The following is a 26,515-nucleotide window of genomic DNA, read 5'->3' on the forward strand; positions in this document are numbered from 1 at the left end:
TATACAAGTCACAGCTGAAGAACTAAAGTCATATTATGAACTATTGTTATCCCACAAAAAGAAACTTACTTAATCTAAAAGATTTTCTCAGCAGTCTAAATTTAACTTCTCTGATATAAAGCACATTTTGCATTGTCATCATTATGTACCAAATGTGGGCATTGTGTATTTATGAAAGGAACTGAAGTCCTTTCTTTGTGATATTTTTGCTCCTGCTGTTTTTGCTACATGCTATGTTAAATTGCTGAAAATTATGCAAAGTATATATCACGAATATGACACTAATTATTCATTAATGGCATGGAGAGATTTAAAAGCTTTGAAGCAGCCTGGAGAACTGTAAATCCATTTACAGTCTCCTGCTTGTAACCCTTGCAAGTGAAAAAATTTGAAAAAGATGAAGTGTAAGCTGAGTATTATTAATTGAACCTGACGTACCTTAGTTGCAAAAACGATGATGCAGCACTGCCTCTTGAGGCAAGGACCATGGTTTAGCTCACTTCCTATTGTGTCTTAGGCATATTTTGAGAGCAGTCTGTAGTATCTGATGACTTCATTTCCAGATGAAGTCATTCATTTATTCATTCATCAAATGTCGAATGAATGTCTACTACTATTGAGGGAAGAGAGGCATTAAATAAATACATCAAGTGTAATGGGTATTATGGATAAATATATAAGAATATTGGGAAGGAGTCACTGTTTAATTTCAGGAGTTCAAGAAAAATCTCTATGATAATGGGTGAACTAAGCACAAAGAGAAATTGGAATTTGTATTTCTAAACCCAACTCTAAAGCAGTGCAGAGTTTTCCCATTGGTGGTATTTCTTCACCTTGTGCTTCCCCCAATGCAGGCTGGCATGGGTGTAGGGAGAATAAGAGGAGCAACTGAATGGGGGGATGTGGTAAAAGAGGGAATAGCTGGATTTGGCTGTGGGATAGAGGTAGACTCTGGTGTTTGCATCTAAAGGAACTCTTACAGGGCAAAGAGCAGAGAAAAATGTCAAGTACATGAGCAGTGTTGGGATTTTGGAGAGGCCCGACCTGGTTGCAAACACCTCCCTAACTTGCCCTTTGCCATTAATCAGTTGAACTTTCGTTCTGGGTTCTACCTCTTCACTTTTGCCTGCCCAGAAACTCAGTTTCTTCTTTAAAATTCTTCCCTAGCACTTATAACTGCTTGGCCCCTCTTTCATTTGGAGTTATGCAGGAAAGCCACTCTTGTCCTCCAAGAATGAAGTGTTCCATACAGAATCTTACAACACTGCTGAAAAGGCTGGGCGTGAAGGTCAGGGAATCCACCTCCCATCACTTTAGCCTGAAGCATTACAGCAGCAGGTCTCAGGTACCTACGTGGAAGCCACTGGGATCTCAATAATGCCTGACTGCAGCACATGATTCTCAAAACTTACCTGGAGCTGCTTCAGACCTCAAATCTGCCTGTAACTACCTGCTTTAGAAGCAGCCTCTCCTTTCCCACTGTCCATCTGAGCACTCATCATTGTAGACTTTAACCTACAACCTCATGGAGAAAGGGATTCTGGGAAACCAGAACCTGGTTCTAGTCCCCGCTTCTCAGCAGTGCAGAGGAAGCCTCAGAAGGGGGTACCAAGATGACAAAAACAGTATAGTGCAGCCACCAGCTCTCCTAACAGGTGCCCCTTCATTGGCAGCTATGCCAGCCCCATCTTTGTAATATTTAGATGGTTTAAAAGTTGTAAGGTCTGAATTCTAGTACCTGTCTTTGAGATGATGGCAGAGCAGCTATTTCTGTTGTTTAACATGGGCATAGCTGGGTAAATTGCCCACAATCAGAGTTCCTCCCAGAAACCCACATCTTCGTTCTGATGCTAACATTAGGCAACTGTCTTTTTTCAAAGCATGGCAGAATTCATTGCAACCTAATATTTAATTGGATAGTCAGCAGCAGCCACAAGCCCGCCTAAGGAAATGTCCTTGTGTTTGTGATGCAGGGGAAGGGAAAAGAAAAAAAAGACAAGCTAAAAATTCCTTCCACCATAACTGCCCACAGAGGAATTGAAGGTTCCCTTTGTTACGTCCAGCCCCTGCAGTGATAGAGTATCAATCCTCATGCACACATGTATTGAGCATCTATTATGTTCCAGTCACTGTGCTAGGCACTGGATAATAAAAAATAAATGTTCTAGTTATCTATTGTGGCATAACAAAACAACTCCAACACTTGTATGTTAAAATAATAGTCGTTCACTTTACTCTCAAATCTGCAATTGAGCAGGACTTGGTAGGGACAGCTTCCCTCTGCTCCATGGGACATCAGTTGGAGCAGCACTACCAGTGTCTGGAGGACTCCCCTTCTAAGATGGCTGACTCACGTGGCTGGAATGTTGGTACTGGCTGTCAGCTGAAAGCTCAGCCAGGGTTGTGGGCCTCTTCACAGGATGCTTGAGATTCCTCATAACATTGTGGCTGGGTTCTAGGAGAACAAGGCAAAAGTGAACTTTTAGATTAGAAACATTCGTTCTGCTCTACTCCATTGGGAAAGGCAAAATGAAGGGGAAGGGACATAGATTCCATCTCTTGATAGAGAGTCATAAGGTCCTAGAAGATGTGTGGGATGAGCAATAATGTTGGGGCCATCTTTGGAAAATACAACCTGACACAATCTGCTCAGTGTATTTGAGGAGCCCACAAACTAGCAATGAAGGCAGATATGAAACAGATAGAATACAGTTTGAAAAGTTCTATGGAAGCCCTGGGGAATTTCATACTCTGCACAGAGGTCTCAGGAAGGTTAAGAGAGGTGACCTGGGACTTAAAGGATGACTAGATATTCACCAAGCTGGAAAGTAGAAGGGCATGGCATTTCAGATGGGAAACAACATAAACAATGGCATGATAGACTTTGGATTGAGGCCTCAGGGCTCCTCTGTGCACCTCTGCTTCCCAGACAGAATGTGAATCCCATGAGGACTGAATGGATTTCTCCCTAGTCCCTAACACAGTGCCTGGCTCATCATGCCATCTTGACTTTCACATAGTATATGCTCACTTAGCAATTTCCCATGAAGATAATTGACATCAGATACAATTGTTCTTCCAGACCTTAATGACAGAGCTAGTAAGATATGCAGTTTTAGTCATTGTTTTCCAAAGCATTTCAACCAAATATCATCTGGCCTCTTTACAGCCAGATCCATCACACTGTACTTATATTTAAATAAGAATCATCTCAATGCCAATTTCTTTCAGGCCGAGGATTTTACTAAACCAGCTGTACCAGCCATTACCTGCAAACTTAGCCAAGATCATGATGGTCTTCCAAGAAGGCTGTTATTGCTCACTAGAGTACTTTGCTTTGCAGCTCCATTCTTCATTCTCTCTTTTTTCTACACATGTTGACATTAAAAAGAGTTTTCTAGAAGACCAGGAGTAGAGCAGGCAGAAAAATGAAACTATGCTATACATGATTTTCCTTGACCTTAGCAGACCAGCAGGCAGAAAAGAAAAGTACATGTGGTGGGACCTCGTGCCCATTAGAGTTTCAGAAATGCATTATGTCACCTCTTGGGGATTCTCTTCCTCCTCAGTCTGTAGGTTCCTTGGTTCGGCCAGAATATTATTTGGATTGTACAGCAATAAATCACTTTAGCATTCCTTTGATGCTTCCTTGATTCAGTTTCTCAGACTCTAAGGACTACTTTCTGAAATCTAGTCCTTTATTAGTGGCCCATGGATAACACCATATAGTTATAAAAGGACAACCTGTTCGAGGCATTCACTGTTGCTTCTGATTGCTCAGGGGGAGCTCCTGCAACTACAGGTATCTGTAGAAACTCCAGTTGAGTGAAAAACTGTTAGTCTTGATTCTTTATGTTGCATCATGTTTCACTTAGTAGACAAAACACAGTTAAGCCATCAGTTAAGAAAACACTGAAATTTAGTTTGCTGTTTCCTTTTTTTCTCTTTTCCCATTTATACGTAGCAAAGCTGTACCTTAATGCCTTTTTAAAATTAACTCTTTTTAGGGAAAGAGAGTTCTAAATAAACTCTTAAATACTGGGAACTAAAACTTTCTTTGAATGATGTCTTAGTTTATTGTTGCCACACAAAATACCTAAGATGGGTAATTTATGAAGAAAAGATGATCATTTAGTTCTGCAGGCTGAAAAGTATGGGAAGCACAGCACCAACACTCGCTCGGCTTCTAGCGAGGGCTTTTGTGCTTCATCATATCATGGCAGAAGGTCAAAGCGGAAGTAGACACAGGCGAAGAGGCAAAACCTGGGAGGCGTCCTGGCTGCAGACAACCCGCTTTTGTAAGACTAATCCATTCCCACAAGAACAGATGCAGTCTCGCCAGAGTGAGACCAAGCACCAAGCTACTGACAGAGGCAGTACCCTCCTGAACCCTGGTGACCCACACACCTCCCTCAAAGCCCCACCTCTCAATGCCACCATACTGAGGATCAAATTTCAACATAAGCTTTGGTGGGGACAAACAAGCCATATCCAAACCATGGCCCATGAGTTTAAATAGTCCAAAAATGTCAATGGGGAGTATATTGACTGTGATAGTAAGCCTGCTATTGAATTATCCCAACCATTTTTTAAAAATTATTTTTATTTTTATTTCTTCAGACAGAGTCTGCTCTGTTGCCCAGGCTGGAGTGGAGTAGCGCGATCTCAGCTCACTGCAAACTCCACCTCTCAGGTTCAAACGATTTTCATGCCTCAGCTTCCTGAGTAGCTGGGATTACTACCCACACACAACTTAGTGTCTTATTTCTTCAAAGTCAGCAGGAGAATCTCTCTCACCTCTAGAATATCTTTTAAGGACTCATCTAATGCATTCAGGCCAATCCAGATTGGAATGGAAGGAGCCCAGCTATGAAGCTACTGCAGGATTCAAGAAGACATGATGATTGCTTAAAGGAGGGTGGCGGCAGTAGAGATGGAGAGAAGTGGACAGATTAGAGAGAAATTTAAAAGGTAGAATCAATAAGACTTGGCGATTTGTTGGAAATGACATAAGGAAAAAAGAAGTTAAAGATGGCTCCTGGACTTGAGCCACTGAGAGGATGTTTGTGCCATGTCCTGGCGTGGGGACACTGAGAAGAAAAGGGGTTTCTCCACTGAGACGGATCCATCATAGGCATTGATGTGTCTGATGTGCCAGTGAGACCCGAGGTACCAGGTACTACATAGACCATTGGCTACACTGATCTGGAGCTCTGAAGAGAGGTGTGTCCCAAAGATATGAATCTTGGAGACATCAGCTAATAGGTGACATCTAAAGCCATTAGAAGGGATGAGATCATCCAGGGAGGACAGGTAGAATGGGACTAGATCCTGGATGAAGTCTTTAGGAACCTCCATTTAAAGGTTTGCTAAGGGGGAGGGAGTGGCAATTTCACACACCTATTTCCTGTCGCTGTTACTAATGTCACCTTCAGGGAATGAACATTGTAATTATTTAGGAATATATATAGTACCCCAAGAGGCTTCTGTCCACCAGAGTGCTCTCTCTCTCTCTCTCTCTCTCTCTCTCTCTCTCTCTCTCTCTCTCTCTCTCTCTCTCTCTCTCTCTGTGTGTGTGTGTGTGTGTGTGTGTGTGTGTGTGTTGGGGGGGGGAATGGGTGTGGGTGTGTGTGTTGCAGAGAGGAAATTGCCTCCAAATCAGCTGAAGAGTATTTGTAAACTACATTTGCAAATTCCAATGTGTCCCTAAGGGAAAAGAAAAACAGATGCACAAAAATTCTTTTAGAGACACATGCCCTCATTTTTTAGAGAAAACTGGAGCTCATAAAAGTACAAGTCATTTGCCCAGTGCTACACAGCTGATTAGATGATAGCCCCACTGAGAGGAGTTGAAATTGCCTGGCAATTTGAGCCCTTTAACCCTCTAGGAATGTACATTTCTCCATCAGTTTCACAGACTATATTCAAGACACATCAAGGAATTCTAGCATTAGCTATTGGAGGGTTACCAAAATGTCCACCAAGCATTTAGTACCTGTGGTGGAAGAAGGGCATTCTTACTTATTGAACCAGTAGTATACAACCACGACAGCTTCAGAATGCTGCAGCAAGGCAGGTATTATTTTCTCCATTTTACAAATGAAGAAACTCAGGCTCATGAATTGACTAATGTGCCCAGAGATGGCAGAACCAGGCTTGAAATGTGCTGTTACTACTGGCCTTACATTAATTTCGGGATGTTAGAGCGAGTTTATGCATTGTACTTTGGACTCTAATATATAATTAAGCATTTCTTCAAAAAATAAAATGACAATGGAATTGAGTTCATGAGCAAATATATTTGTGTGAGCCTCTCAGCTTTCTTCTTGTGAAACAGCAGTTCTGAAGCCAGACTGCATTGGTGAGAACCAGGCTCCATTCCTTACTGGAGTAAACTTAGCCAAGGTACCAGACTTCTTTGTGCTTTAGCTCCCAGCAATAAATTAGAATAATAATAATACCTGTTTCATAGGGTTGCTGTGAAGAGTGAATGGTTTACTGTATGCAAAAGCTCTGAAACACTACCTAACATGTAGTAGCACTATGTAGCTTCTCCCATCTCTACCATTACTATTCATTTGCATTCACTGTGAGTTTTTTTTAATCCAGGAGGCTTATCTGAGTTTCCAATTAGAAAGTAATATCTCCTCCTAGCCCCAGAATTTTAGAGTTTTGCTTTGTCCTCATAACAGTATAGTTATGAGAAAGCGATGCCCAGGTTCTGACCTAAGGGGAAACAGAGCAGATGCAAGTGACTACCCTGATTTGATCCTTCATGCTCAGTAAATTGAAACGTCAAGCATATTTATGCCTCAGGGCCTTTGCCTTTTACTCTTGTCACTGTCTGGAATGCTCTCTCCCTGTATAATAGAACAGCCTTCCTCAGCTCTTTCTTCAGGTCTCTGCTCAAATGTCCCCTTATCAAAAGACTTGTCCACACCACTATCTAAAATAGCATCTCCTTCCCACCATTACTTTCTATTTTCTTACTCTCTTTATTCTTCTTCAAAGCACACTATCAGAAGTATTACATATCTATTTATTGAGGGTCTGTCTCCCCAGTAGAACTTGAGTTCCTCAAGAGTGGGGATTTGGTCTGTTTTCTTCACAGCTGCATTCCCAGCACCTAGGACAGGCCCCTGGCACATCATAGGCTGTCAGTAAAGATTTGCAGAAAATATGAATGGATTTGCAAGTGAATGCTAAGTTGCAGTTCACACAGTGGGATTCGTGGTCATCTGCAAAGACCACCATGATTTACGGGTACATTGTCACCTGCACAACTTTGGGACAGACTGAAAGGTTCCACTCCCTCGCTGCAGGTAAGAGTCCTACGATCTGTCCAGTTCCCAGGCAAAATAACCTGTGCATCATTCTAGGCACTGGATTTTTTTTCGCTCTTTTTATTTGTTCAGTCCCAAGTTCTTTCAAATCTACTGCCACTAGATCTCAAGTGCATCTAGCTCTCCTTTCTTCTGGTTCTAGCCACCATCTGGTCTCACCTGCCTACTAGAATAACTTTCTTATTGAAGTTCCCACTCCTTTGCTTCCTCTGGACCGTTCTCCACAAAACATGCAGCATACACTTTTGGAAATAAGTGATCCCTGCCTGTAATTAATTAGTGACTTCCTAATGGCCGTGGAAAATCCAGACTTCTTACCACATTGTACCTGGCCTGGCACGGCTATTCCCAGCCCGCGTTTCTAACCCCATCTTAGATAACTCTCTCTACCTCACACGTTACAATGTCCAACCACCCCAGCCTTTTAGTTCCTGGAACAGCCTCTGGGCCTTTGTTCTTGCTGTTCCCTCTGCTTCGACTGCTTCTCACTTGGCTCCCCACATGGCATTGTACCTATACTTGCATTAGTGACCTTTACCAACCCTTTAAATGTCATGCTTATCCTGGACACACTTCCTTTGTATCTCTGGCTCAGACATCTACCTTGAGCTCCAGACTCATTTGTCTAACTACCCACAAGACATCTTCTCATGGACATGTCAAACTTCACTTTTCCAAAACTGAGTTTATGATCTACCTCTGTATCCCTATGCCCAAACCTGGTCTACCTCTATTTCTTCTTCTCAATAAATGGCATCAGGAATCATGCGATGTGGACATGTGTGTATATATACTTATATATGTGTATATACATACAAACATGTATATATGCATACACACTCCTTTAAGAGATGGACTGCTTGGATTAGATAGCGGCATGCCGTTTCTCCTGCCTTACTGTTGCCTTATCTAACCATTCCGTATTAAACATGCCAAGGCAAGGATCATGAATGTTATATAACAAGGCAGGGACCAAAGTTTAGTAAATAAAAGGTTTTCAGTGTGTTCTTGCTGAATAAAAAAAAAAAAAAGAAGGATTTTTTTTTGTGTGTGAATCTTATCTCTTTTTACTCCAGGTGATTTTCTAAGAATATTTTTCCAAACTTCTCTAAGTGGTAATTTTTCTCTCCTCAAGGTTTTAGTCCCAGAAATTTTTATAATGAAACAACTCTATGTTTCATAAAAATCTTTCATTTCTTTTCACTTTGGTGCTTGCACACTTGGATTTATGTGGCAAAGAATACTTAATAATAAGGAAAGACCTATCTAGAAACAGCAGTGTAATCATTCAGCAGTAGACAAAAGAGTGATGTATAGGCCATATAATTAGCAATCATCTGTTTCCCATTTATTTCTCAGGGCTGAAGTTCAGAAGTCATTCAGTAAAAAGCACTAGGTAATGCCTTCTCAATTCTTCCTTGAAAAACTGAATATAAATAATAAGCCCCATATGCTAATTTTTCCCTTAAGTATGTAAAAAGGTCATACACATACATGCACGCGTGCGCGTGTGCGCACACACACACACACAGAGCGAGAGAGAGAGCGCGCAAGAGAAAGAGAACTCATATTCATTGCCATTCAAAAGAATTCAGGTAATATTTTTCTTAAGATAATCAAAACAACTTTAATAGCCTAAAATAAAATCTCAGTTCATTAGTAACTTAATTTTGCTTCACATGAAGGAAAGCCTCTTTGTTTTTGTTGCTTTATTTTCTAAAATATAAAATTCTTTTAAGACTAATTTGTATAAACTGATAAAGCAATAATTCAGAGTCTGTGCATCTTAAATGCATTTGCAAAGCCATGGATTTATTTAAACTTCAGAAGTTATCAGATATGATTCAAAAGGAAGTTAAAAGGTGAGGGTATGCAATCAGCTCTGTCTGGGATAAACATTCATTTTGGCTGTGGGTGAGTCACTTGTCACCTCTCTTTTTCCTCCTCTAAGAAACTGAAGGAAAACCACTTTCACAAGATCATATAGGAATAAGATGGGGTAACATGTGAATGTGCTTTAACAATTGCAATGCATGAAAAATAATAAAGTGAGGTTGTTCCTGTTATTATTGAAATAATAAGTATTTTTTATCAGGCTGAATATATTGAAACAGCTATCCTTTAATGCAGAAAATGGTTGAGATCCCACATCAGAATTTTAGTTGATTCAGCATGTGTTCAGATAATGAACTTAGCTTTTCTACATATAGAAATGTGGTATTTGAATTGTTCCCTAAGTGGAGTATTTTAATATATTTTTAATGTTTCCACACATTCATGAGAGATCACCAAATGATTATTTTCCCACTAGATTGTTTATTTTCTGTAAAACCTAGCAGTCACAGTAAATCTATGGAGACAGTATACTCTAAGTGCTATATTCTGCTCTAAATCAATGTTTGTTTAATTCAGTCAATCAATCACATTTCCATACAGTGTCTTGTGTTACACGATTTTACTCTTTCTCTCTTAGGAAGATCTTATAGGAAAGCTAAGTGAATTTTAAAAAATTTCATTATCATAATTTAAATTTCCAACTTAGGAAGCCACAAAACCTTCCGAGATCTGAAGTGTATCTTCATATAAAGAAAAATACCTATTTTTAGGAAAGATAGTCTTTCTTCTGCTTTATAACTTGGAAAACTGTGCTATGTATTGAAAAGCAAGCTTCATTTTCTAAAGTCCAACAAATGCTCAGCTGAAAAGCTGTGAGACCATCTCAGATCCCCAAGGCATCATGACATCCACAGGCATGAATGGGGTGGGACTGATGGTGTGTGTGTGTGTGTGATGTTTCTGTATGTTCTATACAGGCATTGCAGCCTGTGAGCTCATTCACATACCCCTGACTACTTTAATCTAAACAACTGTGCCAGGAGGACTGACCATAATAGGTTATCGAACAAAGAAAAACAGTTTTTACAAAGAGGCAAAGCATTGGCCATCACCTTTTCAGTTGTTACTCGTTTGTCCACTCCCTGTACAGGCACCTCATTGGCAGTAACCTGTAGTCTTCACTCTAAGAGCCACTTCATTGACAGTCACTTCACCTGGGCCAGGTCTAAATGTCCCCATTTCACTAATCATGTTCATGGATTAGGTAAATATTGGGTGTGTGGTCCCTCTGTGCCAAGCACTGTGCTAGGCCCAAAGGATTCAACTATGAATAACAGAAGCATTCCTTGTCCTCAGGAGGGTTATACTCAGGGTGCTCCTTGTCCCAAGCTGGAAGATAAAACCCCATTTCAGCCTGAACTGTCAGAAAGTTAGATTTTTTGAAGCATTATTAGAGAGCGCCTCCCACTACTGATGGGCCCTAGCCTTCCTATCCCTGGGAAATTCAGCATCACACCAGCCTCTGAGAACATTGCAGTTGACACCAGTTTGATTTTCATAATATCTTGATGAGTTCATAAACATATAATATTTATAACCCTTGAATATTTATAATTCAGGTCAAAAAGACTCTAAATGCAAGTATGATAAATGAATTACAACTTTACATCCATCTGCAATTTGAAAACAATTCTCCAGAGTGCAAGTTTACTCCAGCTAGAGGATGAAGTTGAGCTTCTGTTTCTGTCAGTTACATAAAAGCAACAACTACAACAAAAATAAAAACCAACAAAGGATTGTTGCTTTTTCCCTTTCTCAATGATATACTAGTATAAGGAAAGTTTATACTAGTGTAAGTATATAATATTTCCAATACTAGTATAAGGAAAGTTTAGCCACAAAGCACAAAGTTTTAACATGTCTGTCAACATTCCTAAACTATAAAAACTTAAATGCCAGGCAGTCCGAAACAACCCTATATGAGAAAGATATGGGTAAGTAATTGGCCACTTTACTAATTTAAACTAGCTTGGCTCATATTTTCGCACTTCCTTCTACAACTGACCTCTTCTTGTGGAAAGTGACTTCCAAAGAGACATCTCCTAATTGGTTTTTCATGTCCCTTTGGCCAGAGGCATAGACCAAAATCTGTTGGATGGTTAACAGGGTGTGAAGTCCTAGTTGTACTTCCCTATGTTCTGGGTTGATAAAAAGCCCCGAAGGAGGGAAAGGTCTTGGGCCAAAGAACACAGCTCTTTGAAAAAGCTTTGCCAGTCACCTACCCAGATTGCAATCTCACATCTTTTGGATCCCTTCATCTCCACCACCACCAACTTTTGCTTTTGCCTGGATGACCGAGAACATTCCTTCTTCTCCGTTATTAATTTTTCTCCATAAAACAGCTACAGTGATCTTTGAAAACCTAAATCAAAATGGTTTCCCAGTGTTCCTAGAATAGAGGCCACTGCACACTCTGATTTCTGCTCACTTTCTCAGCCTCTTCTGATGGCACTCTTCCCTGCTTAACACGCCTCAGCCCCTCTGCTCTCCTTTCTGTCCCTCAACATACCAGGTTTCCAGCTCGGGGCCTTTGCACCCAGAGTGCTCATCCCGTGCTCTTTCCCCAGCTGTTGCTTCTTCTCCTTAGGTCTTGGCTCACATGTCACCTCCACAGAGAAGGCTTTTCTTGACCTCTTGCCCAAAGGAGTATGTAGCCACCCCCCGCCATAACTGTTTCTCTCATTATTTTATCTTCAGAACACTCATTATTATGAGTTTATCCTTCCTTTTATTTATATTTATTTATTCATTTTTTGAGATGGAGTCTTCCTCTTGTTGCCCAGGCTAGGTGTAATGGCACGATCTCAGCTCACTGCAACCTCCGCCTCCCAGTTTCAAATGATTCTCCTGCCTTACCCTCCCCAGTAGCTGGGATTACAGGCGCCTGCCACCATGGCTTGCTAATTTTTGTATTTTAGTAGAGATGAGGTTTCACCGTGTTGTCCAGGCTGGTCTTGAACTCCTGAGCTCAGATGATCTGCCTGCCTCAGACTCCCAAAGTGCTGGGATTACAGGCATGAGCCACCACTCCCGGCCTATCTTTCCTTTTAAACTTGTTTTTGCCTATCTTCTTTAACATTTTTGTAGAATGTAAATGTGATTTGTACCTCTCTTGTTTACAGCTGTGTCTCCAGCTGAGATGAATGCCATACACAGTGGGCTGTTTGTTGAATAAATACGTGCACTTGTAAGGGCCTCGCCTATTGCTGAGGAATGCCCCAAATCATAAACTCTGTCCAGGTCCATGCGTTCTGAGTTCCAACTCAATTTAAACTGTGGGAGCCTTGAATATACTTTTCAATTTAGTTTCTTTTTTCTGTTTCAGTCCTCTCTAATAAATAGTGACATTATCTTTGTGAAGTTGCATGCCCCATGGGAAGTCCTTGGAAGATATGCAGAACAAATGAATGTAAGAATGCCTTTCAGGTAGGTGGAAATGTATTTTATTCCACTCTCTCTGCTGCTTCACTATAAATCTAATGTTCTCCTTTCTCAGAACAAATAAAACTGAAATGCAGATTGGAAGGCCATTAGAGGAGGGAATCTTTCAAATCTTTAGGATATGCAAATAAGTCTTCATGGCCAATAATAATTTCATGGTTTTTTTGTGAAAAATTCTGGCTAATTCCATTCTTAGCAGGTAGATATTTCCAGGGCCTATAATAAAGAAGCATTTTCCAAGTGGCATTTTAACTTCCAAAGTGCCATTTTTAGAAGTCCAGTGTATAGCTGCTTTGAGCAGCCAGACCACAGGCAGCAGTTGCACAGGGGCATATTTTCATGTTCTTTACTGACCAGTCCCTTCCAGAAAAACATTCAAATGTACTTCTGTAGGTACAAGTGCAAGAAATTTCATGACAATGTGATCTTCTTTTTTCTAAAAAAAGAAAACCAATTTTTAATTTTAAAAAGTTATAAATACTATGGAAACACAAATATTGATATTTGTTCCAAGGAGAATAGAAAACACTTTGTTTGTATTCCTTAGTTATTTAAAAGGATTAATTTACCTTCATTTTACAAGGAATATTTTTATTTTCCCTATGGATTATGGAAAAGTGATCTGTATTTGTGATATAGAAAAAAGTATTAAACCTGAACTTATAAATGCCAAGATATGTGGGGATTTTATAATGGAATCTGCTAAAGAGGTGGATGGATGTAGTCCCGAGGACAATTCTGAAGGGACTCAAGGAATGATGTACTTTGGGTTTGCAATTTGCCTGTAAGACCACATTAGGTGACAGAAATTAGGCAAATTGGTACCAGCTCTACAGTCTATCACGTAATGAACTGTGGAAAGTTGTGGAGACAAAGAACATTTATAGAGACAGAGAGAAGGGTTAGGGACACATTTAGAGAAGGGCGATTTCCATTCATAGGCCTCTAATATATCTCCCTGGTGCATCTTAGCTTCTTTGTTTATTGGCCTGTATGTCCTAATACCAAGTCAAAATAGAGGCTGGGATTTCTAGCATCTGTTTTCCTGGAGGCTAAATTCTCAAAACAGAATAAATATAGTTCTGATTTTATGATTTATTTTTGTATTTAGCTGTTAAAAAGAAAATCTGAGCGCTCAAGGATTTAAAAATGGAATACATATGTATATCCACTAGGGAGAGGAATATCAATTTAGATTCCATTGAAGATTTTTATGCTATTATAATTAAAGCCAAGTATTTATCAATGATATAATAAGTATCTTGTGTGAATTAATACCATATTGCACCTAAGAACCAAAAGAGAAAGAAAGAAAACCCTACAAAATATGTCCAGATAGAAATTTATACTCCCCAGTATAAATAAATCTCATAAAACCTGCCAGAATATACTTTTGTAACAACCCAGCAAAATTATAGAAACTTGAGCAATGTTAATGCAAAGCAAATGCTCTTACTACCTGCAAGGATTTTATATCTGAAGGGCCTCATGGATAGCACTTCTGCACGCCTGCTACACAGCAGAAATGTGCTGCCTCCAAGCAGCATTAATACTGTTTTAATGCAGTGTTGAGTGACTGTGAACTAAGTGATGAAATGAAAATGAATGTGAACAATAATTTTCTTTTTGGCTATAGGAATTCCTGCAGGACCATTTTAGAAGAAAATATTGTGAAGGTGTGACACTAATTGACCTCATTAATATTGTTATCGCTTTACCTACTAAGCATGGCTTCATGTGTTGCAACCTGATGAATTTAAAATTTTTGCTATTTTTTTGTCCACAGCTTCAGACAAATTAGTCTAGGGAGATACATACATTTCCAAAGGAGGAATTCTCCCACTACATCATTTTAACGAAATGTACAAACATCACTTTGGCTGAATTTAAATACCCAAAGAATCTTACTTATATTCACAATTTTCTGTAGACTGTAACTTCTGAATCCCAAATTTAGTCTCCATGGATTTTTATCACTATACTGTTTAAAAGAAGATACTGCAATATGTTTCTTAAGAGAAATTATAGTAAAACCTGCTTCTTAACTACCTATATGTCCATGGGTTTTTTTTTAAACTAATAGACTTTGTAGAGAAATTTTTAGATTCATGGAAAATTGAGAAGATAATAGAGTGTTCCAATATACCCCTTCTCCCCCAGCTTACAGTCTCCTTATTATTAATATCTTGCATTGATGTGATATATTTGTTAAAATTGGTGGACCAACATTGATACATTATTAACTTAAGTCCACAGTTTACTCTAGGGTTGACTCTGTGTGTGTGCAGTCCTATGGGTTTTGACAAAGGCGTATCATGTATCCGCCACTGCAGCATCATACAGAATAGTTGCACTGCCTGAAGAGTCTCCTGTGCTTCACCTACATTCCTTTTCCCCCTGACCTGTACCTCTGGCAACCACTGATCTTTTTATTATCTCTGTAGTTTTGCCTATCAATATGTTTTAAAGCTTTCACAAATATGCAAAAAATGTTGTGGTATATAAACTTACCATTTACAGAAGTCAGAGAGTTCAGTAACAGTTGAGGATATAAATAAAAGGCACGCATGTTATTATTACTTTATTTAGTTTCGGTTGAAGCCTGAAATATGGAAAGGGAGATTGTATTTTAATAAAGAATCTAATACATGTATTCTCCATTCAAACTACATCAAGAATTTTCATTTTTAACATTTTTGAAGGTAGATATATAGCAATCTGACAGAAAAAAAGTCTAATTTTTTTAATTTTCAGAACTCCTTGATTTTACCTATTTAATTCACCTACGACTAGGGTCAGTGGTTAGCCGGTGTGCCCATGTGGTTATATACAGCTGGGTGTTGATGCTGACAAGTGAGTGTCCTTTCCATATTGATTATATGTATATTTATATTACCCCTTCTATATCATGAGAGAAGTGTCCTGTGCAAACTTAAAGTGCTATATAAGTATTAGTTAATATAATAGCATGCCCATTAAAGTATATATGTTGTTCTCTGATCCATCTTTGCATTTCTCTGGAAAAGAAATCTGACCTCAGGTGAAGCTGTGCAAAATACCAATCACTCCAAATTATCACACAGCACATGCTTTGTAGGCGAGGAGCAACCATTAAAAACAAATTATGGTAATGAATAGAGGAAGAAATATCAATGAAAACTATTTCATAAGACTTCATGCCTCAAAAACGCGTGCCCTGTGTTCCCACTGCATTTCTCACTGTTAATCTCTTTTTAGTTTTTTCTTCTTCACCTCTTACAGGCTTCTATCTTCAATCTCCTTTCCTTCCTTGCTAGTTCAAACTGTAACTGACGATGGGTTTTCTTCTCGACTGGCTTCATTTTTGCTGTTCTTCCAGGAGAAAAATCTATTACCTGCCCCGCCGGTACAAGTTCATGAGCAGGTTAGTAGCACGCTCTGTCCCGATGGTGTTTGTCTTTCCATTGGCCCGTGTGCTCCAACAATGACAAGGAGCTATAAGCTGGGAAAGGTGAGCCTGTGTCACATGGGAAAGCTGGCACATTCTAAAAGCAGCTTATTTCTGATTAGCCGGGAAAATAAAAACCAAAAAACAAAGATGATAACCAAGTCTTCCCTGTGACTTCTCCCCACTTGGGAGGATGCCAATCATCTACAAGTGTGCTGGGCTATTGCTTTTTAGCCCATTCTTTATTATTATTATTTCAATAGTTTTTGGGAAACAGGTGGATTTTGGTTACATGGATAAGTTCCTTAGCGGTGATTTCTGAGATTTTGGCGCACCCATCACCTGAGCAGTATACTCTGTACTCAATGTGTAGTCTTTTATCCTTTACCCTCCTCTTTTTAGCCCATTCTATTAAATTATCAAAAATTCCAACATCTTTGGCCTAGATGTTATTTTTTTCTCTTTCTTTCTTTTCTTTGACAGAGGCTTGCTGTGTCACCCAGGCTTGAGTACAGTGGTGCAATCTCAGCTAACTCCAACTTCTGCCTCCTGGGTTCAAGCAATTCTTCTGCCTCAGCCTCCCGAGTAGCTGAGATCACAGATGCCTACTGCCATGCCCAGCTAATTTTTCTATTTTTAGTAGAGACAGGGTTTCACCATGTTGGGCAGGCTGGTCTCAAACTCCTGACGTCGGGTGATCTGCCCACCTCAGCCTCCCAGAGTGCTGAGACTACAGGGTGAGCCACCATGCCTGGCCAATGTTATTTTTTTTCTACAAAAATTCCTCCCTCCGCTATGTGTAATTTGAAAGCTTGAAGTGCAGATAGCCATCCTCTAAAAAAGCTGCTGGCTACTTGATTTCATGAATGGGGTCCTCCTATGTTAGTAATATTTTGTTAATAACACATGCAGATGTATAACCTCACTCAGGTGCTAATGCTACCCTCTTTTCTGCCAAAGAAAAAATCCCAGCTTGTTTTTCCTTGTTTTTTGAGGAACTAGGGAGAAGGAGAATGCATCAATGATGATGTCCTCTAATTTGATTCTATTGTCATCATTGGAGAATCTAATTTCAAAATCTTAATTGATCTTATGTTTTCATTCACCTTGAGCTGAACTGATGGTTAAACTGGGAAACTAGTAAATTCCTATGAAAATATTAGTTAGTTCAACCCTATGAAATTTAGTATTTAGGTCCCTCTGTTTAAATGCTATGTGGAGTGATAGATAAAAGAGTAGTTGATACATTTTGGTAGGTTTACTCAAATGCATGTGCACTCGATAAAGTACAGTGTGAGAACTGACCTCCAAAGAAATGAAAATGTTGTTTCTCAAAAGTTGCCCGTAAGCAAGCTTATCGGCAGTTCTTTCATTAAGCAGTTGACATGGCATTTGGATTCAACATGATTTAGATTGCTTCCTTGTCACATTATAATCATCTGTGAAATCCTGACACAACAGTTTAGCTTACATTAATAGTTCTCAAACTCCAGCCAGCGTCAGAATCACCTGGACGCCTTGTTAAGGCACAGATTTCAAGGCTTCAACCCCAGAGTTTCTTGTCCAGTACTGCAGTGGGGATGGAGAATTTCCACTTCTGATGGATTCCCAGCTACAGCTAATGCTGCTGGTCATGGGACCATGTTTTGGAAACCATTGGTCTGTATGATAGACCAAGCTCCATCTTCCCATTAAATTTAGGATTTGACTGACTATGGGAGGAGAAAACAAAAACCAAAATCAAAGAAAACCTGAAGGAAACACAGCAAGGTGGAGAGATGTTTCTCCCAACTTTGATGGCTAAGTGGAAATATCAAGTTTGTACATGATATTGTTTCAATCTGTTCATATATTCTAGATTCTAAAAATAATGTAGGCTGGGAGAAATCTTATTCTTGTCTGAATTTGCCAATTCAGCAAAGTCAGTATGTGTAAGACAGAGCACACTGGGATCATAAAACCTATGTTGGCACTCGATGACTTTGGGCAAGTTACTTCACTTCTCTGAGCCTGAGTTTTTCATGTTTATAAAATGATATTAATTTCTACCCTATATTGTTTATGTGAGGTTTAGTGCCTGGGAGGTAACTGATGTGCACAAATAGTATCTATTAATAATTGTTACATGTAATATTTAAAAGAATACCCTTATGCAAAGATATATATCTGCTAACATGTCTGCAAATACATAAGGGTATCCTTATATTCTTTCCTGCGTGCTTCTGAATTTGTTATCCATCTCTAAGTCTCTCCTTTCTTCTGTCCTCTAGCAACTAGTCCACTAACTCTGTTCTGATTTTATCTGCCAAGTAGTCATTTTCTCCATTTATATTCTCTATACAGGCATTGGCTCTACTTCCCACACAGTCACCTAATTTAAAACCTAAGGGTCCAGGTGTGGTGGCATACACTTGTAGTCCCAGATACTTGGGAGTCTGAGGCAGGAGGACCACTTAAGCCAAGGTGTTCAAGCCTAGCCTGGGCAACATTGTGACACCCCCATCTCCAAAAGTGGAATTAAAATTTTAAGAAACCTAAGGGTCATTTTGGATGTTTTGCTTGCTCATCTAGTGAGTTTCTCAAATTCTGCAGGTGTAGATGAATATTTCTAAAAGTCCATATATTACCATTCATTCCCACTGCCATTAACTTAGCTGAGCTCTCATCACCTCTTGCCTAAACATCAGTTTATCTTCACGCCTCTTTTCTGACCCCTTCCAAACTCTCTTCTATTCATCTTTTAAGTAGCAAATCAGATTATTCTCACTTGGTGGCTACCATAGAGTGATCACAATAAGGTTAAAAGCCTTAGCTTAATTATAGTCCTTCATAAACTGTCCTCACCCATCTCTTCCCTCCCACCACTCTTTGCTCCATCTATATTGAACTACTTACTCATTGTTTCCAAACACATATTGTGCTCATGTGGGTTTATGTGCTTTTGCATATAGTGTCTTTCTGGAAGATCCTTTCCTTTCTTTTTCACCAAGGTGATGCTACTCAGTCCTCAAAACTCAGTTCACATTTTTACCTTTTGCCCTGGTCAAATTACCTCTTTTATGCTTTTCCATTGGGATCCTATGGCCCCATCACCCTGTGCTATAGTCTATGATGTAGGTGTGTAGCTCCCTACTTGGGTGATATTTGAAGGCAAGGACGGCTCATTCAATTGCATTTCTAGCACCAAGCACATAGTATTCTGTTTTTCCATTACCAAGCACACAGATGGAATGAATGAACAAATGAATCTCCACATGCGTGTGTGAGGATTGGAGTAGGGAGAAAGGAAATCACAAAGAAAAAAAGCATAGAAGAAACAGGTCTGCCTAAAGTATCAGACACAGTCTCTGGTGAAAACGTTTGCTCAAACAATGGGGGTGGGATGGATAATGAGGGCTTAAAAGAAAACAGTGATAAAAGGAACTATAGAATCTCAAAGTTTTATGGAATATTAGATGCCATCAAGTCCAACCAGTCATCAGTGTTAAACTTCTACTTTCTTGTCAGCCAGTCTATGTCTGAACATCTCTGGAGACAGTAAACTCCCTAGCCTATGTGTGGGCAGCTGTGACTTTTACAAAGTTCTTTCTTAAAATAAGCTATAATCCCTGTCTCTTTAGCTTTCAGTCTTTGATTGGAGTTCTGCCCCCTGGATAGATAAAAAATAATTGTCAGAGCAAAAAGGCAAAGCATGTGAGAAAGATTGTGAAATTATAGGCAAAAGGGCTTAGCACTTAGCAGCTATTTGGAAATTCAGAGTTGAGGAGAATGAAGTTCTGACACCTAAGAGCTAGGGAAAATATTGTCGGAGGTAAAAGAAGACTAGAAATCGAGTTGAGATACAGATGTGGTGAGGAAGTTGATTTTTAAAAAATTAATTCTGTATTATAACTCACAGTAGATTTTTGAGGTATTGGTGTCCTAAAGGCCTTTGAAACTGATGGCAAAGCAGCTGAAGAGAGTGGTAATGCTGGAGAATCCAGTGTGAGAGTGGGATTAATAATTGCCACAATCACCCTTTTAATCTCATCCTGGGAAATTACTAAAGTCAACAGCATAGAAGCCATGACCTTAGCCAGGAGAGTGTATGGAATTTCCCAGGATGAGATAAAATGGGTGATTGTGGCAATTATTTTGAAAATCTGCATTAATGGGATGGGGGGGAGACCTGAGGAGGATTAAAAAGAACAATTAGGGAAGTAGAAGGGCGGATGAAGAGAAGGTAGTGTCAAAGGCACCAGGAATGAGATTCTACAAGGAGGGCTGTGCTTTAGCTTCTGATGATCAATCAGAGATGAGAATCAATTCTGGATATTTAGAAGTTTCGGTAGTCTCTGTAACAGCAGTCTCCATGGAGTGGTGGTTCTCGAATATGCATCAGGATCATTTGGAGGGCTTTCAAAAACATGGATCACTGGCCCATTCACAGGGTTTCTGATTCAGTAGGTCTGTGGTGGGGCTCGATAATTTGCACTTCTATCAAGATTCTAAGTGATGCCTATGCTGATGTTACTGATGCTGGGCCACATGTTGAGAACCATCAGTACAGAGTAGAGGGTAACAGGGACCAAATTACAGCCAGTGGAGGAAGGACAAGGTCTGGATGAATCAGAGGCAATGAGGGTTCGCCGCTACCTTGATAATTTTCATGGTAGAGGAAGGAGAAAGAGGGGATAGGTTTTAAAACAAGAGCCAAGGGGAGGAAAGCAGAGGAGACCATGACCTTGTGACCCATCACATGTTCTCCATGTGTGCAGAAGAGAGGTTTTGAGTGAATAAGAGCTTGAGAAATCCTCCTTTCTAAAGTTGAAAGAACAGCTTGCAAAGCAGTAGTCTTTGGCCTAAAAACATTGATGTTACTTCTAGTGCACAAATCACAACCGCAGAAAAATTTAGGCATTGGAAGATACTAGAAGACTCCGGGCCAAACTAAAGGAAAAAGAAATTCCAACTAAGGTAGTTGATTCAGAATGGCCTCTTAAAATAGGCTTCATTGCATACCACATAGAATTACGTCTTTGATATCACTAACATGTGTGACTTTCTGAAGCCCAGTGTATGGTGTACGTTTTAAAATCCACAGTCAGAAAATTTTGCATCTTAATTCTTCATTTCACCTCGGAACAGACTGATTTAGATGGTGGAGACTGTCTTTTTATTTGCAGCCAGCTCTGATATTCTTAATTGAAGGGCACATATATAACTTGCCATCTAGTAGTACACCAATAATGAAACACTGACCTCTAATATTCTAAATTCCCCTGTCATATGAAATATGGATATTTAAGTTAGCTTGTAGTTTCATTTATATAAGTGATACTGAATTTTATTAATCCATGAAAGCATCTCTGAAACAAACCTGTTTCCTAAGAATAAATGAATTAATACATCTAAGGTTTCTGAGCAGGCAGAGAAATAAAGCAGTTTTTCATAAATATCCTTATTTTTAAAAAAATCACTCAACTCCCGTAAAGCACACTCATGCAGTTCAGACATGTATTTTTGGAGTTAATGCTCTTTTTATCCATGTACTTGGTCTATTAAATGCTGCTTTCATTCTTATCTTTGGACAGGCTTATAGCCATTATAAATTGCCTATCCAATAAAAAGGAGGAATTTATCATCTTTTGGCTGTCCTTTTTTTTCCTTCACAAAATATTACAAATATAGTCTGTGGGGATATTATTACAAAGTAACAAATCTGATTATCATGGGTTGCTTGTAGCTGGAGTCTCATGATTACTCCTTCCCTCCACCACCCCCATACACATTCTGCCCAACTTGATCCTGGGTGAGGCTCAACAGGGTGAATGCTGAACCCTATTGCATTATACATTCAGTACAGTCACAACTTATCAGATGAGCATACAGGCAAAAGGACAAAATGGCTCTTGTATTTTCATCCTCATTTAAAAAAGCAAATACACATAAATGTTCCAAGCCTTTGGACTCTTCTGTAAGGTATTTAGGATGCTCCAAATAATAGCCCTGTGACCTAGAAGAATCACACTGGCTTTCTAAGATCTGTAACTCCTAGCCAGGTAGAGGCTTGTAAATCCTAAGAGTTGGCTCTAAGAAAAGGAAAAAAAAATCCATGCCTCCTGCTGTCTATTATTAGTCCAGGAGGGCATCTTTAATGCAATGTAGGGCTGTGGGAGGAGGGAAGGAAGGAAGGAGGGAGGAAGAAAAGAGAGCTCATCTGTAGGTTCCCTGTAGGCATATCATCACTGATAATGTAATCTGTTAGAAACATGATGCTATCATTATGATATTCTTTACTGGGGAAAAGTAGGTGTCTTCAAAGTAGGCCTGCTTCATTTAATTCAGTCTGGTTAGGTTGTCATTAGTGTACATTCTTTCCTGGGTTATTAGTGGCTCAAGGGAGACAATCTTTCTTCTGCTTCCTCAGGGTATGCCTACAGCATCCAGGTTGAGACTCTATACATTGTAGGCAGCTTTTAAAGCTTAGCATGTTGGTAGCAAGATCCTTTGCACATATGTGGCCTTTTCCTTAATCATCACCTCTCCTGTACTGGATAGGATTATCTCCCCTTTAGAGCTGAGGGAACTGAGGGTCAAAGAGATCAAGCGAAACCTTCCCAAGACCAGCCTTGGGAAGCCATGGCAGAGGTGGCAAGTCTCTGTTCATTTGCTTATACTGCATTGTCAGCTCTTCCCAGGTACCCAGAGCCTCACCTATCATGAATTGGCATGGGGAAGCCTGAACTTACCATCAGAACAGTTTTCTATAAAAATAACTCATCTTGTAGTCCAGGTATTAACTTGTCATGTTAATACCAGAAATGCCCAAGTGTCTGATCCATTTTCCCTTTATTGATTTGCCTGTGTTGTTGTAAGAATGCTTTTGCTCGGTAAATGGCAAAAATGGAACAAAGTGACAAGATACCCAACCAAAATCAATGCTAAATTATTAAGCCAATGTTTTCTTTTTTCTATTCCCTGTTGGAGGAGACTTTATTAAGTAAGCTTCACTCCAATACTGAAGAGACAAATGGGATGTTTCTGGTTAGTTTCCAGACTTTAACATATTTAAGTAAATTTCAGGGTTAACTGTTTAAGGATGTTTATTAGGTGCAATATGGGAACATGGACCTCAATCTACAAGGGAGAATAGTAGATTTTGAACTTCTATTGGGAAAAGAGTGATCTACGTAAAAGTTCATCATTATTGTCACCATGATTTTCTTCATCTTAGAAACAATCACTCAGTCGAGCCCTTTGTATATCCAAGGCATGGTGTAAACACTTGATATCCATGATCATGTTTAATCCTTACCATTGCCTTATTCTGTGGATGCTGTTAGCTCACAGAGGTTTAACTACTTGCCCAGCAAGATCTATACAACTGAAATGTGAATCGGTTTCCAGCTGACTCCAAAGTCCATCATTGTATACTAAAGGTTATTGTTAATTCAAGTTTGAATTAATCACATAAGTGACATAATCAAGGTATTATCACCCAAATCACCCACAACATGTAGTATCTAAAGAACATCTGGTTGATCATTATTTTAGAGATGAGAGCACTAAGGTTAGCTAAGAATAAAAGGCTTTGTCCCAGATGACACTGATGTGTGACCACAGAATCAAGAGTCCAGCCTGAGTCTTAGCTTTCCAGACTCGTGGCTTTTGCACTATGTTCTTCTGTCTTGCATGATTGAAGGGGGCCCTAAGTGAAGTCTGAGTATGGCCAGTTTGGAGGCAGGAGCGTGTTTGTGGAAAAGCAGACTAGGGGAGCACTCACTCCTTATCCTGCCACAGAGAGACAGACTCTTGTTCCCAGAGCCACCTAACTGGGAGGTGAGAACAGCATGTGGAATGGCAGCCTTACCAGTGGGAGCCTGGCTAGCTGTTGCTGGGTCTTGAGGAGATCAGACCAAGAGTGGTGTAGGTGTATTAGTTTCCTATTGTTGTCATAACGCATTGCCACAAACTTAATAGCATAAGATAACACAAACGTATTAGCTCACAGTTCTGTAAGTCAGGGGTCCAGGGAGGGGAGGTTCAACTGGTTTCTCTGTTCAAGGTTTCCCAAGGTTGCAATCAAGGTGTTGGTCACCCTGGGCTCTTATCTGGAGGCTCTGGGGGAAAATCTGCTTACAGGTTTATTTAGATTGCTGGCACAATTCTGTTCATGTAATCACAGGACTGAGATCTCCATTTCTTTATTGTCTGAAAGTCTTTCTCAGCTTCTAGAGGCTGTCTGCATTCCTTGCCTCCTAGCTCTTTTCATCTTCAAATCCAGCAATTGTGAGTCAAGTCCTTCTTAAGCTTTGAATGTCTGATTCTCCTTCTGCCATCTCTCTCCTGCCAGAGAAAGCTCTGCTTTCAAAGGTCTTATGTGGTTAAATTGAGCCCATCTGAGTAATCCAGGATGCTCTCTCTGTCTTAAGGTCTGTAACCTTCCTTACATTTCCAAAGTCCTGTTTGCCATGTAACAACATGTTCACAGGTTCTGGGAGTTAGGATGTGTACATCTTTGTGGAGGCAATTCTGGTAACCAGAAGAAGACACAAACTGATGACCATGTTTAAGTGTTTGGTTTAGTTGTAGTGAAGAGCACACAGCATGCACAGGCATGTGTAATGGAACCTGGACAACATGCTTTGTCCACCTCCTTCTGCTCAGGCTCCCTAATGAAGGCCAGTTCACATCCTCCAACCCCCTTGCCCAACCAGTGTCTTGGGGATTTTATTGTTTTTAATATTTATTTATTTTTTTTTGAGATAGAGTCTCACTCTATTGCCCAGGCTGGAGTGCAATGGTGCAATCTTGGCTCACTGCATCCTCTGCCTCCTAGGTTCAAGTGATTCTCCTGCCTTAGCCTCCTGAGTAGCTGGGATTACAGGCATATAACACCACGCCCAGCTAATTTTTGTATTTTTTATTTTTTTGAGATGGAGTTTCAGTCTTGCCCAGGCTAGAGTGCAGTGGTCCAATCTTGGCTCACTGCAATCTCTTCCTCCTGGGTTCAAGTGATTCTCCTGCCTCAGCCTTCTGAATAGCTGGGATTACAGGCACCCACCACCATACCCAGCTAATTATTTGTATTTTTAGTAGAGACAGTGTTTTACCATGTTGGACAGGCTGGTCTTGAACTCCTGACCTCGGGTGATCCGCCTGCCTCGGCCTTAATTTTTGTATTTTTAGTAGAGACAGGGTTTCACCAAGTTGACCAGGCTGGTCTCATGCCTGTAATTCCAGCACTTTGGGAGTCCAAGGTGGGTGGATCATGGGGATTTTATTTTTAAGATGTTTTGAATGTCTTTCTTCCACCATAGTTTTTAAAAAGTCCAGTTCCTTGCTCTCCATCACTTTTAGTCCTGTGTGGTCTTCAAGAATTTATTAATAGTGCTTGCTATCTGTCTGGCAGCTTCTCTAAAGCACTTCATACTCACCATGTTTTATGAGCCCACTAAGCACTCTGTAAGGTCAGTAAGATGATGATAATGATAATGATGACTATTGTTACTATTGCCCCTATTTTATAACTCTAGAAAAGAAGGCTCTGAAGGGTAATAACTTGTAGATGATCATACAGCTGAGGCACAACAGAGCCAAGTTTTAGCCACCCCAGTTACAAATCTCAGCTTCTTTTCACCATGCCAAGCAGTGTTCTCTTGCTCCCTTCTCGCTTCCTCTTTTTCATATATTTCAATTAATTAATCATTTTAATTACCCTGTTCTACTCTCTTTTCATCATTTCCATATTTCATTTAAATTATGGTGCCACAGGCTGGCTGCTGAAAGCTGCCATTTCTCTCCTATAGAGTAGTTATGCCTGATTTTTTTTTACAGCTTTATTTGTTTTTATCCATGCTGAGCACTGTACCCAGCTGGATTCAATTCATAGTCATCGCACACAGAGCTCAGATTCTGTGGGAATGTGAATTTTACAAAGTGTGATCTGATTAGTGCTGCAGACTGGAGATTTGTGGGAGGTAAAAGCTTTATAATAAAAAACCTTTGGGCCAATGTCCTCTTTCTTGAATGAGTTTTAAGGCAATCAAATGAAATAAAGCCAAGAGCCATGGGGAAGGCCACTAACTTAGCTGAGGAAGTGTAATTTATGAGTCCATATAAGGACTCAACCATTGAACATAGACAAGTGATAGATGCTGGTGAAGCACAACTAACTTTGAATTAAAAAGCAAAACAGACAGAAATGTTAAGAGGCAAGCTGGTTGCTCAGTTTTTTATTTTTGGAAGAAAGATAAAAACAGTAATAATAGCCAGCATTTGCTGTACACCAGACAGTTCTGAAGACTTTACATATGTATTAACAAGTTCATCATCACAACTCTACAAATTGGGTGTCATTATCATGCCCATTTTATAGATAAGGAAACTGGTGCACAGCAAGTTAAATCACTTTTCCCAGGTTATG

At 39.8% G+C, this 26,515-nt stretch overlaps 1 protein-coding gene across 10 annotated transcripts in view; it reads left to right on the plus strand.

The window, feature by feature from the left end:
- ANO4 (anoctamin 4) overlaps positions 1 to 26,515 on the plus strand; it is a 423,664-nt gene that overhangs the window by 264,667 nt on the left and 132,482 nt on the right. For 8 of the 10 annotated variants that reach the window (XM_009004454.5, XM_009004455.5, XM_054238771.2 and 5 more), the window contains 2 exons: positions 12,565 to 12,665; positions 16,039 to 16,083. In XM_009004454.5, the coding sequence (XP_009002702.5) occupies positions 12,565 to 12,665; positions 16,039 to 16,083 (146 nt within the window). Of the gene's footprint in view, positions 1 to 12,564; positions 12,666 to 15,941; positions 16,084 to 26,515 lie in introns of all 10 variants that reach the window. The other 2 variants (XM_054238773.2, XM_054238772.2) reach the window with 2 other exon arrangements.

This window comes from Callithrix jacchus, chromosome 9 (genome assembly GCF_049354715.1).
Source record: "Callithrix jacchus isolate 240 chromosome 9, calJac240_pri, whole genome shotgun sequence".
NCBI lineage: Eukaryota > Metazoa > Chordata > Mammalia > Primates > Cebidae > Callithrix > Callithrix jacchus.